The following is a 12448-nucleotide window of genomic DNA, read 5'->3' as shown; positions in this document are numbered from 1 at the left end:
GCAATTACAACTCAGGTACCTATTTTTTATACATTGTACAAGCCTTTCAAGTTCAGGATGGGCTTCCTCAAAGTAGTTATAGCAGCGGAGGAGTAAAATATGACTGTGGCACATAAACCAATTTTGGTCGCAGTTACCTCCATAGTTCTATCCTGCAATGTAGAAATCACGGTACTTGTACTGCGGAAACCTCTCCAGGCAATTCACAATGAAATTGTATGAATCATGAGGATTCACAATGAAATTGTATGAATCATGAGGTTCTGTAGTAGGTGGACAACTGAATAACAGAATCACAACCTCTTTAGTCTTTGCCCATATGAACACTTCACACTATCTACATACTCCTATTATTTACTAGGATGCCAATGGCAAGGTTGAAAGAGGAGACAACAGCATTCCAAAGGATTTTCTTGGAAAGAAACCACCCTAGTATTAACAGCCTTCCATGCCTGTAAAAAAAAACAGCCTTCCATGCCGATGTAAAAAGAAGAAGAAAAAGCCTTCTACGCCTTAATAAAGCCTGTCGCGGCACTGTGGAGAACCACAATGGCAGTATTTGACTTTTACTTCGCCATTCATGTCACGAACATGATCTATTTCGTAATTATAGTCATAAGTCAGCTCCTGTAGAGGTGAAATATTCTCAGCAGCAAAGAACATGATATGTGGCACTCTTTTGTCGTCATGGTCCCAAAGAATATTCTGTGCGTAGAGGTTTGGTGAACAGCTATGGTTGATGAATCTTCCAATATTACCATACTCAGCTGCATCTATTGTGAAGGCCCTATCATCGTCCATGGTCACAGAGCGAGGGCCAGAAGAACTCAGACCTGGAACAACTGATGGCATCCCTTTCCAGATATCATAGTTATGTCCTATGTCGAACAAGTATTCGTCATTCATTCTCTGGTTAGCTTCGTCGCTATGCAACAGCTCACCAACATACTCACATATAAAGCTGCCAGCAGAGATGGACCTTAAGGATCTTACACCCCAACCTGTCTTGGTTGTTCTGAATACTTCCAGTGGTATTTTCATACCATGCTGGCTGACCCTGCTATGGCATGAAGGAGGGCACCTACAGGATGGACCACACTCATATATGAGGGGCTTTGCATGGACAACTGCACCATTGAAGTTAAATGGGAATTCTCCTCCATTCTTCAAAACACAAGCACAGCTAGCAGAATCTGAGCAGCCATTGGTGCAGTCACAACCCTGATGACTTCTTTTTGCAGTTAAGGATGAACCTTTGATTCTAGTAATGTATTTAAATGATGCTGGACGTGCAGCATCAATATTATTGACCACACAGATGGGGATCTTCTCCTTCCCTTGCGATATATCTGCTATGCACAGGCCAGGACGCGCTACAGACTTTCTCAACACTTTAGCAACATGCAGAGGTAACTCTGGTTGTCCAGAAATCCTTTGCAACCTGTATTTGAAGACCCTTGAACCTGGTAGACCTTCTTGCCAGCACTGCACCACATGATAGAGCCCATCATAAGTAAATATTGAGACTTCTTTGGCCTTTGAATGACTACCTTCCTCTCTATTTGGACCTTTAAAACCATGAATTACTCGGACAGGCGTCTCTGTTTTGATACAATTCTTCAGGGCAAGGTTCCCGCGCACAAGCTTTTGATCCTCATTCTCCTTTTTGCCAGCAGGCTTTCCTCCAGAGCCAGTGTATATTATTTCACCTGAGCTCGACAAGTCGTCAGGGTAACCTCCAGACGCAACAATGCTTATGGCAATAGGCATACCATTAATATCCTTTGTGGTGTCAATGCCTCCTTGGTACGGGCGGTGAAGACCAACAATGGCTAACTCTACTCTGTATAAAAATTCATCACCAATTTCAACACCAGGAACTTTACCTACAATAGGCCCCTGTTTGGTAAAGCCCGGTAATTTTCTGATTAGTTTATCAGCGGCAAGATCAATTCTACGGCTCTTCAGTGAACCTTGTTCCACAGCTTGAACGATAGTCCTGCATATAAACTGAAACCTTCTGCAAATCATCCTGACTTTGCTCCGAGCATCAGCGGTCTGACCACCATGTTGCATGTGACGCCATGAGGGATCATTGAGGTACATCTCAAGCTTTCCTTCATGAACAGCTATTGCATTCAAAACTTCATCATCTTCCAAGTGGGAAGCCTCTTCATGCTTCAAATTTTCCTTGCTAGAAATGGTATTCATGGGAAGATATTTACTTTGAGCTGGACCTTTTATCTTTAACTTCTTCCTGGGAGCAAAGGATTCGCTCATAGTGACAACAGACTCCTTCACATTGCCCATAGAACATGGTCTATCGAGATTAACCAGCGGGGACTTATGATTTGCTTCAACAGCTATTGCATTCAAAACTTCATCATCTTCCAAGTGGGAAGCCTCTTCATGCTTCAATTTTTCCTTGCTATGCAATACAGATGTAGAAATGGTATTCATGGGAAGATATTTACTTTGAGATGGACCTTTTATCTTTAACTTCTTCGTGGGAGCAAAGGATTCGCTCATAGTGGCAACGGACTCCTTCTCCTTGCCCATAGAACACGGTCTATCCAGATTAACCAGCGCGGACTTATGATTTGCTTCAACAGGTAACCGAGATGTTTTTCTAGCTGTGAATGATACCACACGTCTCATGATACCGTCACCATGTACCCCCGCTGCCACATCAAGAGGTGCACTACTTTCAGACACTTTCTTATCCACAAGATATTCTTTCAGAGGATCTTCAGGAGAAGGTTTACTAGCACCCTTGGGTGAATTGCCTTCTTCAGGATAATTTCTAGCTGTGAATGTTACCATACGTCTCATGATACCGTCGCCGTGTACCCCTGCTTCCACATCAAGAGGTGCACTTTTCATGCTACAACTTTCAGACACTTTCTTATCCCCAAGATATTCTTTCAGAGGATCTTCAGGAGGAGGTTTACTAGCAGCCTTGGGTGAATTGCCTTTGCATTTTTTCATCACCTTGAGATCTTCAGCAACTTCCCATGATACACTCTCCCCCTTGTGCTCCAACATGTTCACAGGGATCTTCTCATTAGATAAATGCCTCAAGGGAGGTTCCGCATCAACCATTGACGGCACAACACACTCAAGGGTACCAGCTGTAAGCTCATGCAGGCTATTATTGTGAGTAACTGGGTTCTCTTGGAGGACATGGTCAGGCTCCGTAGGAAGCTCACCTTCCTCCAATTCCTGTACCTCTACTATTACATCCAAAGCATTCTTGCGGACCGCTTCTGTAGTATCCCCAAGATATTCTTTCAGAGGAGCTTCAGCAGAAAGTTTACTAGCAGCCTTGGGTGAACTGCCTTCGCATTCGTTCATCACCTTGAGATCTTCAGCAACTTCCCATGATACACTCTCCCCCTTGCGCTGCAGCATGTTCACTGAGATTTTTTCATCAAGTCCATCAGCCGTAAGCTCAGGCATGATATTGCTGTGAGTAACTGGAAACTCTTGGAGGACCTGATAAGGCTCCGGAGGAATCTCACCCTCCTCCAGTTCCTGTACATTTACTATTGCATCCAAAGCATTCTTGCCGACCGCTTCTGTAGTGCCCATGGCAGTGGCACACACATTGGAACACCGGCCGTCCTCCAATGCACCCAAACCACCACCAGGAGGCAGGGCTTCAAGCTGCAAACCAACCTCATCACCTCCTCTGCTAGCAAGTGGAAGCACCACCACGTCCATCCCGCAGCCTGGAGGGAAGCGGCGGTTGGCAGATATCATCCTCCGCTTCGCTAGCAATCGCGAGATTGGCCGTGTCCTTCCCCTGCCTTTCACCACCAAATCAGCACCTCTTTCTGTGCTATCCGAAGATTTCACCTCCGCGGCCTCTGGACCACGATGATCCCCATCTGACACTGGAGCGCCACTATCAGAAGCCGTCAGCTTCTCCGGCACAGGCACATCAGCATTGGCAGGCGCAGTTTGCAGCGACAAGCCACCCTCCTCTCTGGCACTGCTGCCCGCGGGACGAGCACCACTGGAAGGTGCAGTTCCAACCGGCAAACCGTCGTCGTCGCCGCCCACGATCAGAGGCGGCGCGTCCCTCCCGCAGCCAGGTGGAAAGTGTCGCACGGCGGAGACGGCCCTCCGCTTGGGCGGCGGACGCGCGGGGAACTCCAAACCCCTCTTCCTCTGTAGTTTACCGCCTCCGCATCCCCTCTCCTCCAGAGCCACCAGGCCAGAAACCCCCGCCGCGCTGTCCCCAACCAAACCGCCGGATACCGCGACATTATCCCCTCCCGCCGCAACCGCCACCTCCTGGCGCTCCGCTCCGTCACCGCCCCCTTGGCGTCGCCCACGGGCCACCTCCGCCTCGCCGCGCACCCGCACGACGGTCCCGCCCGCGGCGAGAGGAGGAGAAAGTGGATGCGGCGAAGGTCGAGGAAGCGCGGCCATGCGTCCGCCGCAGAGCTGCGGGAAGCCGCGCTCCGCGGACACGCCCGTCGGTCTCGGTGGCCGCGCGGCGTGGAACATCACCTCACCTCGCGGCGGTCAGTCCCGCCGGTCGATCGACGCGCCTGCAATACCCCAGCCGCACAAGTGGCGAAAAATTAAAACCCGAATTACAAACCGTTACGACACGACGGTGCAAAACGAAGCGGCGGAGGAGGCCTGGGGACGGTTTGGAGTGTGCTCACCTGTCGGCGGCGACCGACGGCGGAGGCGGCGACCGACGGCGGAGGCGGCGGGGACGCCGGCGAGGTCGGACTCGGAGGCGCGCCGGGGTAATTTGGGGATGGGGAGGGAATGGAATGCCGGACTGGTGTGGGTCTCTGCGCTCGGGTTTTGATGAGAAACGCTCTCTTCGCCGGCTCGCACACACTGGTTTGACAGGTGTCGGGCTCGGGTGACCGGGCTAGCAAGGTCGGAGTTGGACTTTGACTCGAGCCTGAGGTGGACTGCACTGGACCGGCTCGTCTCCGCGCAAGCCGCAAGGCGCAACGGCTAGCTTTGCTATGCCGTGGGTGTGTGTGTGGCGTGCGTGACCCAACCATTGATTTTTCTGTTGTGGAAATAATGACCCTTTATTTTAAGTCCGGAAAATAATAGCAATGATTTTTTGACGGATAATATCAATGATTTATTGTGGAAATAATGACCCTTATAATAATGATTTGACTCATTATACTTACTCCTAAACGGTAGCCATAAATCTTACATCCCGGTAAAAACTCGATAAGTATCAAATCGACACTCGCATTAAGCTGGGATAAGATTAGACTCCCCAAGTCCAAAGATGGTATTGGTTTCCATGATAAGCATGCTTTTAATCAAGCCTTGCTAGAAAAGCAAGTTAGGCGTGTGCTTGATTTCTTTTTTTGCGGGTATTGGCGTTTGCGGGCATTGATCACACCAGAGCGCAATTGTCGCTTTTTGGCTAGCTGATTTTCTTTGATGAGTACGGTGCTTGAGACATGAATTCCCATATTTTACCTATGGATGTCTCGGAGTTATTGAAAAATCACAAATCGCCAAGACAGCGCCTGGACTTCTTTACTTGGCAACCTGAGAAAAATGGGCAGTTTACTTTGAAGAGTGCTTATCCGCTTGCGACCGTTGATCACGATGAAGCCTTCAGCGAGGGAGTGTTTAGTAGCTCAAGCGAGATACATCATTATGGAATTGTATCTGGAGGTCGTCAGAGCCACACACACAAAAATAACGGTCTGGAAGGCTGCGACGGGGCACTGGCTACACGCGGCACATGCCTCATGTGTAGTGTGGAAGGCAAAAGCAACTACCATGTTGGTTGTGTGAAGGCATGATCGAAAGATTTGGAAACTTCTGCGGTGTTTGTGCCCTTCACCTGTTAATGATCGATTGGTAGATAATGGGAAGGAGTGGTTGTTGAATTTTCTGCTAGATTGCACGGATACCTCTAGGGACATGGTGATTGTGCTTATATGCCCTATCTAACAACTAAGAAATGATTTGATACGTGATAAGGAGGTCCCTCTGGTAGAAATTACGATCGATCTACGTGCGCTGCTACACCGCTGCCGCCTGAGCGAGTCATCAGCGAGACGGCGGGATCGTCAACGCATGGGGCGGGGAAAGCCATGCCAACGACTACGGCGAACCTGGTGGTTGGTGGGGGCGATTATGGGGCTCCCTCTGCGGACGCCGCCCGCCCGAAGCCCTCCATCAGGGGATCTGCAGTAGCCACGGCTATGAACCCACGCGTGCAGGACCTGATCATATGGAAGCGTAGAACAACGAAGACGCTGGAGGGGCAGCAGTCTCACATACTTGGAGATGTTCGTGACCAGGACATGCTGGAGGTGTCAAGCGACAAGGAGGCAGTCGGCCGAGGGGCCGCCGACGAACTGATGGGGCCGGCGGAGCCCCGTCAGGAGCAATGAATGTCTTAAGTTGGAACTGCCGAGGGGCGGGGAACCCTCGGACAGTTCGTGATCTTGTGAGTCTTGTTCAGACTCACTCCCCTAGCATTGTTTTTCTTTGTGAAACTCGACAGTCCAAAAATAAAATGAGTAGGTATCGTGCTCGCTTAGGTTTAAAGGGTTTTGATGCTTCTGATAGTGTTGGTCTTAGTGGAGGTCTTGCTTTGTATTGGCATGAGGCGTTGTGTGTGGATGTAAAAACAATAAATGAAAGATATATCGATGCGTATGTGACGAGTGTGGCGGGCGAGCCGCCTTGGAGGCTCACTTGCATCTACGGCGAGCCCCGTACGGAGGACCGACATCGCATGTGGTCCATCCTCCGTGATCTGCACCGACAAGCCAACATGCCATGGGCAGTGGTTGACGATTTCAACGAGGCCATGTGGGGCTTCGAACACTTTTCTGCTACACCAAGATCGGCAGGTCAGATGATCGACTTCCGTGATGTGCTTGAAGTATGTGGCTTGGGTGATCTTGGTTTTGCAGGGCTCCCATATACATATGATAACCGGCGAGGTGGGCGGGCAAATGTCAAGGTACGCCTAGACCGGGCCGTGGCAAATAACTCCTGGAGGGATCTGTTTACACATGCAAAGGTGGAGCACTTGGTGGCTCCTAGTTCAGATCATCTACCTATCCTGCTCCGCTGTTCTAGGGAGGAGCCGAGGCAGGAGCATGGGAGGAGGTGCCGCCAGTATGAGGTTATGTGGGAGAGGGATCCCACGCTACCGGAGGTAATTATGAACACTTGGACAGAATTGGGTTCGATGCTTAACCTTGGTGAAATTGCTTCTGGGTTGGGAAACTTGATGAAGAAGTTGCATGATTGGAGTAGGAAAAAGTTTGGTAATGTCATCAAGGAAATTAACAAGTCTCGCTCTCGCCTAGAGGAGCTTATGTCTATGAATGCAGATAGGAAGGAGATTAGAGAGGCAACAGACAAGATGAATGAACTCTTGTATCGTGAGGAGATGATGTGGATGCAAAGATCACGGGTTGCATGGCTGAAGGAAGGCGACAGGAACACACAGTTCTTCCATAGGAAAGCTGTTTGGCGCGCCCAAAAAATCGCATTAAATCATTAATGGATGCTGCAGGTGTCATTCACAGGGATCATGAGGCTATGGCGGCTATGGTTACTTCATATTTTGCGGATCTTTTTTCAGCTGATAACTCATTATGCGCGGACCCTGTGATTGATCTCATGAATGATGCTCTCTGCGTAGATTTCTCGGACAAGGAAATTGCGGATGCCTTGTTCCAGATTGGGCCCTTGAAGGCTCCGGGACCAGACGGGTTTCCCGCTCGTTTCTTCCAGAGGAACTGGGCTGTGATGCGGGACCAAGTCATCGCAGGAGTTAAAGAGTTTTTCCGGACGGGACTAATGCCGAAAGGGGTGAATGACACTGCCATAGTTCTCATCCCCAAGGTTGATAACCCGAAGAAACTGACAGAGTTTCGGCCTATCAGTCTGTGCAATGTGATTTATAAGGTGGTCTCAAAATGTCTGGTAAATCGCTTGCGCCCTATCCTTGATGATATCATCTCCCCCGAACAAAGTGCATTTGTTCCTGGCCGGATGATCACAGATAATGCGTTAATTGCGTTTGAATGCATTCACTATATTCAGCAAGAGAAGGACCCTGATAAGAGCTTTTGTGCTTATAAGCTGGATTTGTCTAAAGCTTATGATAGGGTCGATTGGATCTTCTTGGAGCGAATGATGCAAAAGATGGGTTTTGTTCGTCGGTGGGTGAACTGGATTATGGCATGCGTCACCTCGGTGAGATACACAGTTAAATTTAATGGAACCCTCTTGGATTCGTTCGCACCGTCGCGCGGGCTACGGCAAGGTGATCCCCTCTCCCCGTTTTTATTCCTGCTTGTGGCTGATGGTCTCTCCGCTTTGTTAAAGGATGGAGAGCGCAAAGGTGATTATACTCCGTTAAAAATCTGCCACAGAGCTCCGGGTGTTTCTCATTTATTGTTTGCAGACGACACTTTGCTTTTCTTCAAGGCTAAAGAGGAGCAAGCTAGGAAAGTACAAGAGGTGCTAAATACGTATGAAAAAGCTACAGGCCAGTGCATCAACCCAGCTAAGTGTAGTGCTCTGTTTGGAAATTCATGTGCCATTGAGGACCAAGAGAAGGTGCGTGATGTCCTACATATTGAAACAGTAACTTTTGAGGAAAAGTACCTGGGGTTACCTACACCGGAAGGACGTATGTCTAAGGGAAAATTTCAGAATTTACAGTCTCGTCTGCTGAAGAGGATCATTGCTTGGGGCGACACCCTCTCGCTTGCAGGGAAAGAAATAATGATAAAAGCCATTGCCCAAGCTATCCCCACATATATCATGGGAGTTTTCAAATTACCTATGTCTGTCTGTGATGACCTGAACAGAATGGTGAGGAACTTTTGGTGGGGCTCCGCTGAAGGCAAGAGGAAAACTCATTGGTTGGCATGGCCAAAAATCTTAGCTCATAAAACGAAGGGCGGCCTGGGCTTCAGAGACTTCCGTGTTTTTAACCAGGCTCTCCTTGCTCGCCAGGCATGGCGGCTGCTTATCAAGCCTAACAGTTTATGTGCGCAGGTGCTGAAAGCTAGGTACTACCCAGATGGACGCCTAGAGGACACAGTCTTCTCCGGAAATGCTTCTTCTACGTGGCAGGCCATACAATATGGACTAGAGCTACAAAAGAAGGGCATTGTGTGGCGGGTAGGGGATGGCCAGAAAATCCGCATATGGCGGGATCGGTGGGTCCCCCGGGAGCCATCGCGCCAACCTGTCTCCCAGCAGGGCACATGTCGGCTCCGGCGGGTGGCCGAGCTCCTTGGCCCGGACGGGACTTGGCGCATGGACCTACTCCGGCGCTACTTCCTTCCGGCAGACGTCGACGCGATCGCCAGCATCCGCACTTCATCTCGTGTCACCGACGACATCATCGCATGGGCTCCAGAGAAGAACGGTATCTTCACTGTTCGATCCGCCTATCGCTTTGCCATGGACGAGCGCGAGCGTCCATCAGCCATAGCCATGAGCAGGGCACCGGATGGTCGTCGCGCCATCTGGAAGATCATATGGGGGTGCCCTGCTCCCCCGAAGGTACGCGTGTTTGCATGGAGGATTGTTACAAACTCACTTGCTACCTGGGCAAACAAATTCTCTCGGCACCTTGAGATTACTGATATTTGTCCCCTTTGTGGTGTGGAACGAGAGGATGGGTTCCATGTGTTCTGCAGGTGTCCACTAGCTAAGGAATTATGGCATGCTATGGCCTTGGACTGGGCTATACCGAGTGTCGACGCCATCCATAATGTTGGGCCGGAATGGCTCTTCACACTTCTGGAGCCACTGGATGAGGTGACACGGATGATTGTGCTCATGATCATATGGAGGATTTGGCATGTGCGGAATGAGATTACGCATGAGAAGAAGCCACCACCCACAGAAGCTTCTTGCCGATTCCTGTCGGGAATCGTAGCATAATTTTAAAATTTTCCTACGCTCACCAAGATGCATCTATGGAGTATACTAGCAACGAGGGGAAAGGAGTGCATCTACATACCCTTGTAGATCGCGAGCGGAAGCGTTCCAATGAACGTGGATGACGGAGTCGTACTCGCCGTGATCCAAATCACCGATGACCGAGTGCCGAACGGACGGCACCTCCACGTTCAACACACGTACGGTGCAGCGACGTCTCCTCCTTCTTGATCCAGCAAGGGGAAAGGAGAGGTTGATGGAGATCCAGCAGCACGACGGCGTGGTGGTGGATGTAGCGGGATGCCGGCAGGGCTTCGCCGAGCTTCTACGAGAGAGAGAGGTGTAGCAGGGGAGGAGGGAGGCGCCCAAGGCTGAGATATTGCTGCCCTCCCTCCCCCCCTTTATATAGGCCCCCTGGGAGGGGGGGCGCCGGCCAAGTCCCATCTAGGGTGGGGGGCGGCAGCCAGGGGGGTGCCTTGCCCCCCAAGGCAAGTGGGAAGCCCCCCCACCCTAGGGTTTCCAACCCTAGGCGCATGGGGGGAGGCCCATGGGGGGCGCCCAGCCCACTAGGGGCTGGTTCCCTTCCCACTTCAGCCCACGGGGCCATCCGGGATAGGTGGCCCCACCCGGTGGACCTCCGGGACCCTTCCGGTGGTCCCGGTACAATACCGGTAACCCCCGAAACTTTCCCGGTGGCCGAAACTTGACTTCCTATATATAATTCTTTACCTCCGGACCATTCCGGAACTCCTCATGACGTCCGGGGTCTCATCCGGGACTCCGAACAACTTTCGGGTTTCCGCATACACATATCTCTACAACCCTAGCGTCACCGAACCTTAAGTGTGTAGACCCTACGGGTTCCGGAGACATGTAGACATGACCGAGACGCCTCTCCGGTCAATAACCAACAGCGGGATCTGGATACCCATGTTGGCTCCCACATGTTCCACGATGATCTCGTCGGATGAACCACGATGTCGAGGATTCAATCAATCCCGTATACAATTCCCTTTGTTAATCGGTATGTTACTTGCCCGAGATTCGATCGTCGGTATCCCAATACCTTGTTCAATCTCGTTACCGGCAAGTCTCTTTACTCGTACCGCAATGCATGATCCCGTGACTAACGCCTTAGTCACATAGAGCTCATTATGATGATGCATTACCGAGTGGGCCCAGAGATACCTCTCCGTCACACGGAGTGACAAATCCCAGTCTCGATCCGTGCCAACCCAACAGACACTTTCGGAGATACCCGTAGTGCACCTTTATAGTCACCCAGTTACGTTGTGACGTTTGGCACACCCAAAGTACTCCTACGGTATCCGGGAGTTGCACGATCTCATGGTCTAAGGAAAAGATACTTGACATTGGAAAAGCTCTAGCAAACGAAACTACACGATCTTTTATGCTATGCTTAGGATTGGGTCTTGTCCATCACATCATTCTCCTAATGATGTGATCCCGTTACCAATGACATCCAATGTCCATAGTCAGGAAAACATGACTATCTGTTGATCAACGAGCTAGTCAACTAGAGGCTTACTAGGGACACGTTGTGGTCTATGCATTCACACATGTATTACGATTTCCGGACAATACAATTGTAGCATGAACAATAGACGATTATCATGAACAAAGAAATATAATAATAACCATTTATTATTGCCTCTAGGGCATATTTCCAACAGTCTCCCACTTGCACTAGAGTCAATAATCTAGTTACATTGTGATGAATCGAACACCCATTGTGTCCTGGTGTTGATCATGTTTTGCTCTAGGGAGAGGTTTAGTCAACGGATCTGCTACATTCAGGTCCGTATGTACTTTACAAATATCTATGTCTCCATTTTGAACACTTTCACGAATGGAGTTGAAGCGACGCTTGATATGCCTGGTCTTCCTGTGAAACCTGGGCTCCTTCGCAAGGGCAATAGCTCCAGTGTTGTCACAGAAGAGAGTCATTGGGCCCGACGCATTGGGAATCACCCCTAGGTCTGTAATGAACTCCTTCATCCAGACTGCTTCCTGTGCTGCCTCCGAGGCTGCCATGTACTCCGCTTCACATGTAGATCCCGCCACGACGCTTTGCTTGCAACTGCACCAGCTTACTGCTCCTCCATTCAAAATATACACGTATCCGGTTTGTGACTTCGAGTCATCCAGATCTGTGTCGAAGCTAGCGTCGACGTAACCCTTTACGACGAGCTCTTCGTCACCTCCATAAACGAGAAACATATCCTTAGTCCTCTTCAGGTACTTTAGGATATTCTTGACCGCTGTCCAGTGTTCCATGCCGGGATTACTTTGGTACCTTCCTACCAAACTTACGGCAAGGTTTACATCAGGTCTGGTACACAGCATGGCATACATAATAGACCCTATTGCCGAGGCATAGGGGATGACACTCATCTTTTCTCTATCTTCTGCCGTGGTCGGGCATTGAGCCGTGCTCAATTGCACACCTTCCAATACAGGCAAGAACCCCTTCTTGGACTGATCCATATTGAAC

At 50.0% G+C, this 12448-nt stretch overlaps 1 protein-coding gene across 1 annotated transcript; it reads right to left on the bottom strand.

Moving 5' to 3' along the window:
• Nucleotides 1-209: 209 nt before the first annotated feature.
• Nucleotides 210-4820, bottom strand: LOC109771886 (uncharacterized). Its single transcript, XM_020330575.4, has 2 exons — nt 4680-4820; nt 210-4559 (listed from the first exon to the last, which is right to left on the bottom strand). Exon 2 carries the CDS (start codon nt 4513-4515, stop codon nt 514-516), a length of 4002 nt encoding a protein of 1333 aa, XP_020186164.1. The 5' UTR covers nt 4516-4559; nt 4680-4820; the 3' UTR covers nt 210-513.
• Nucleotides 4821-12448: the final 7628 nt, after the last annotated feature.

Source organism: Aegilops tauschii, chromosome 1 (assembly GCF_002575655.3).
Source record: "Aegilops tauschii subsp. strangulata cultivar AL8/78 chromosome 1, Aet v6.0, whole genome shotgun sequence".
NCBI lineage: Eukaryota > Viridiplantae > Streptophyta > Magnoliopsida > Poales > Poaceae > Aegilops > Aegilops tauschii.
This window is presented reverse-complemented; position numbering and strand designations above follow the sequence as displayed.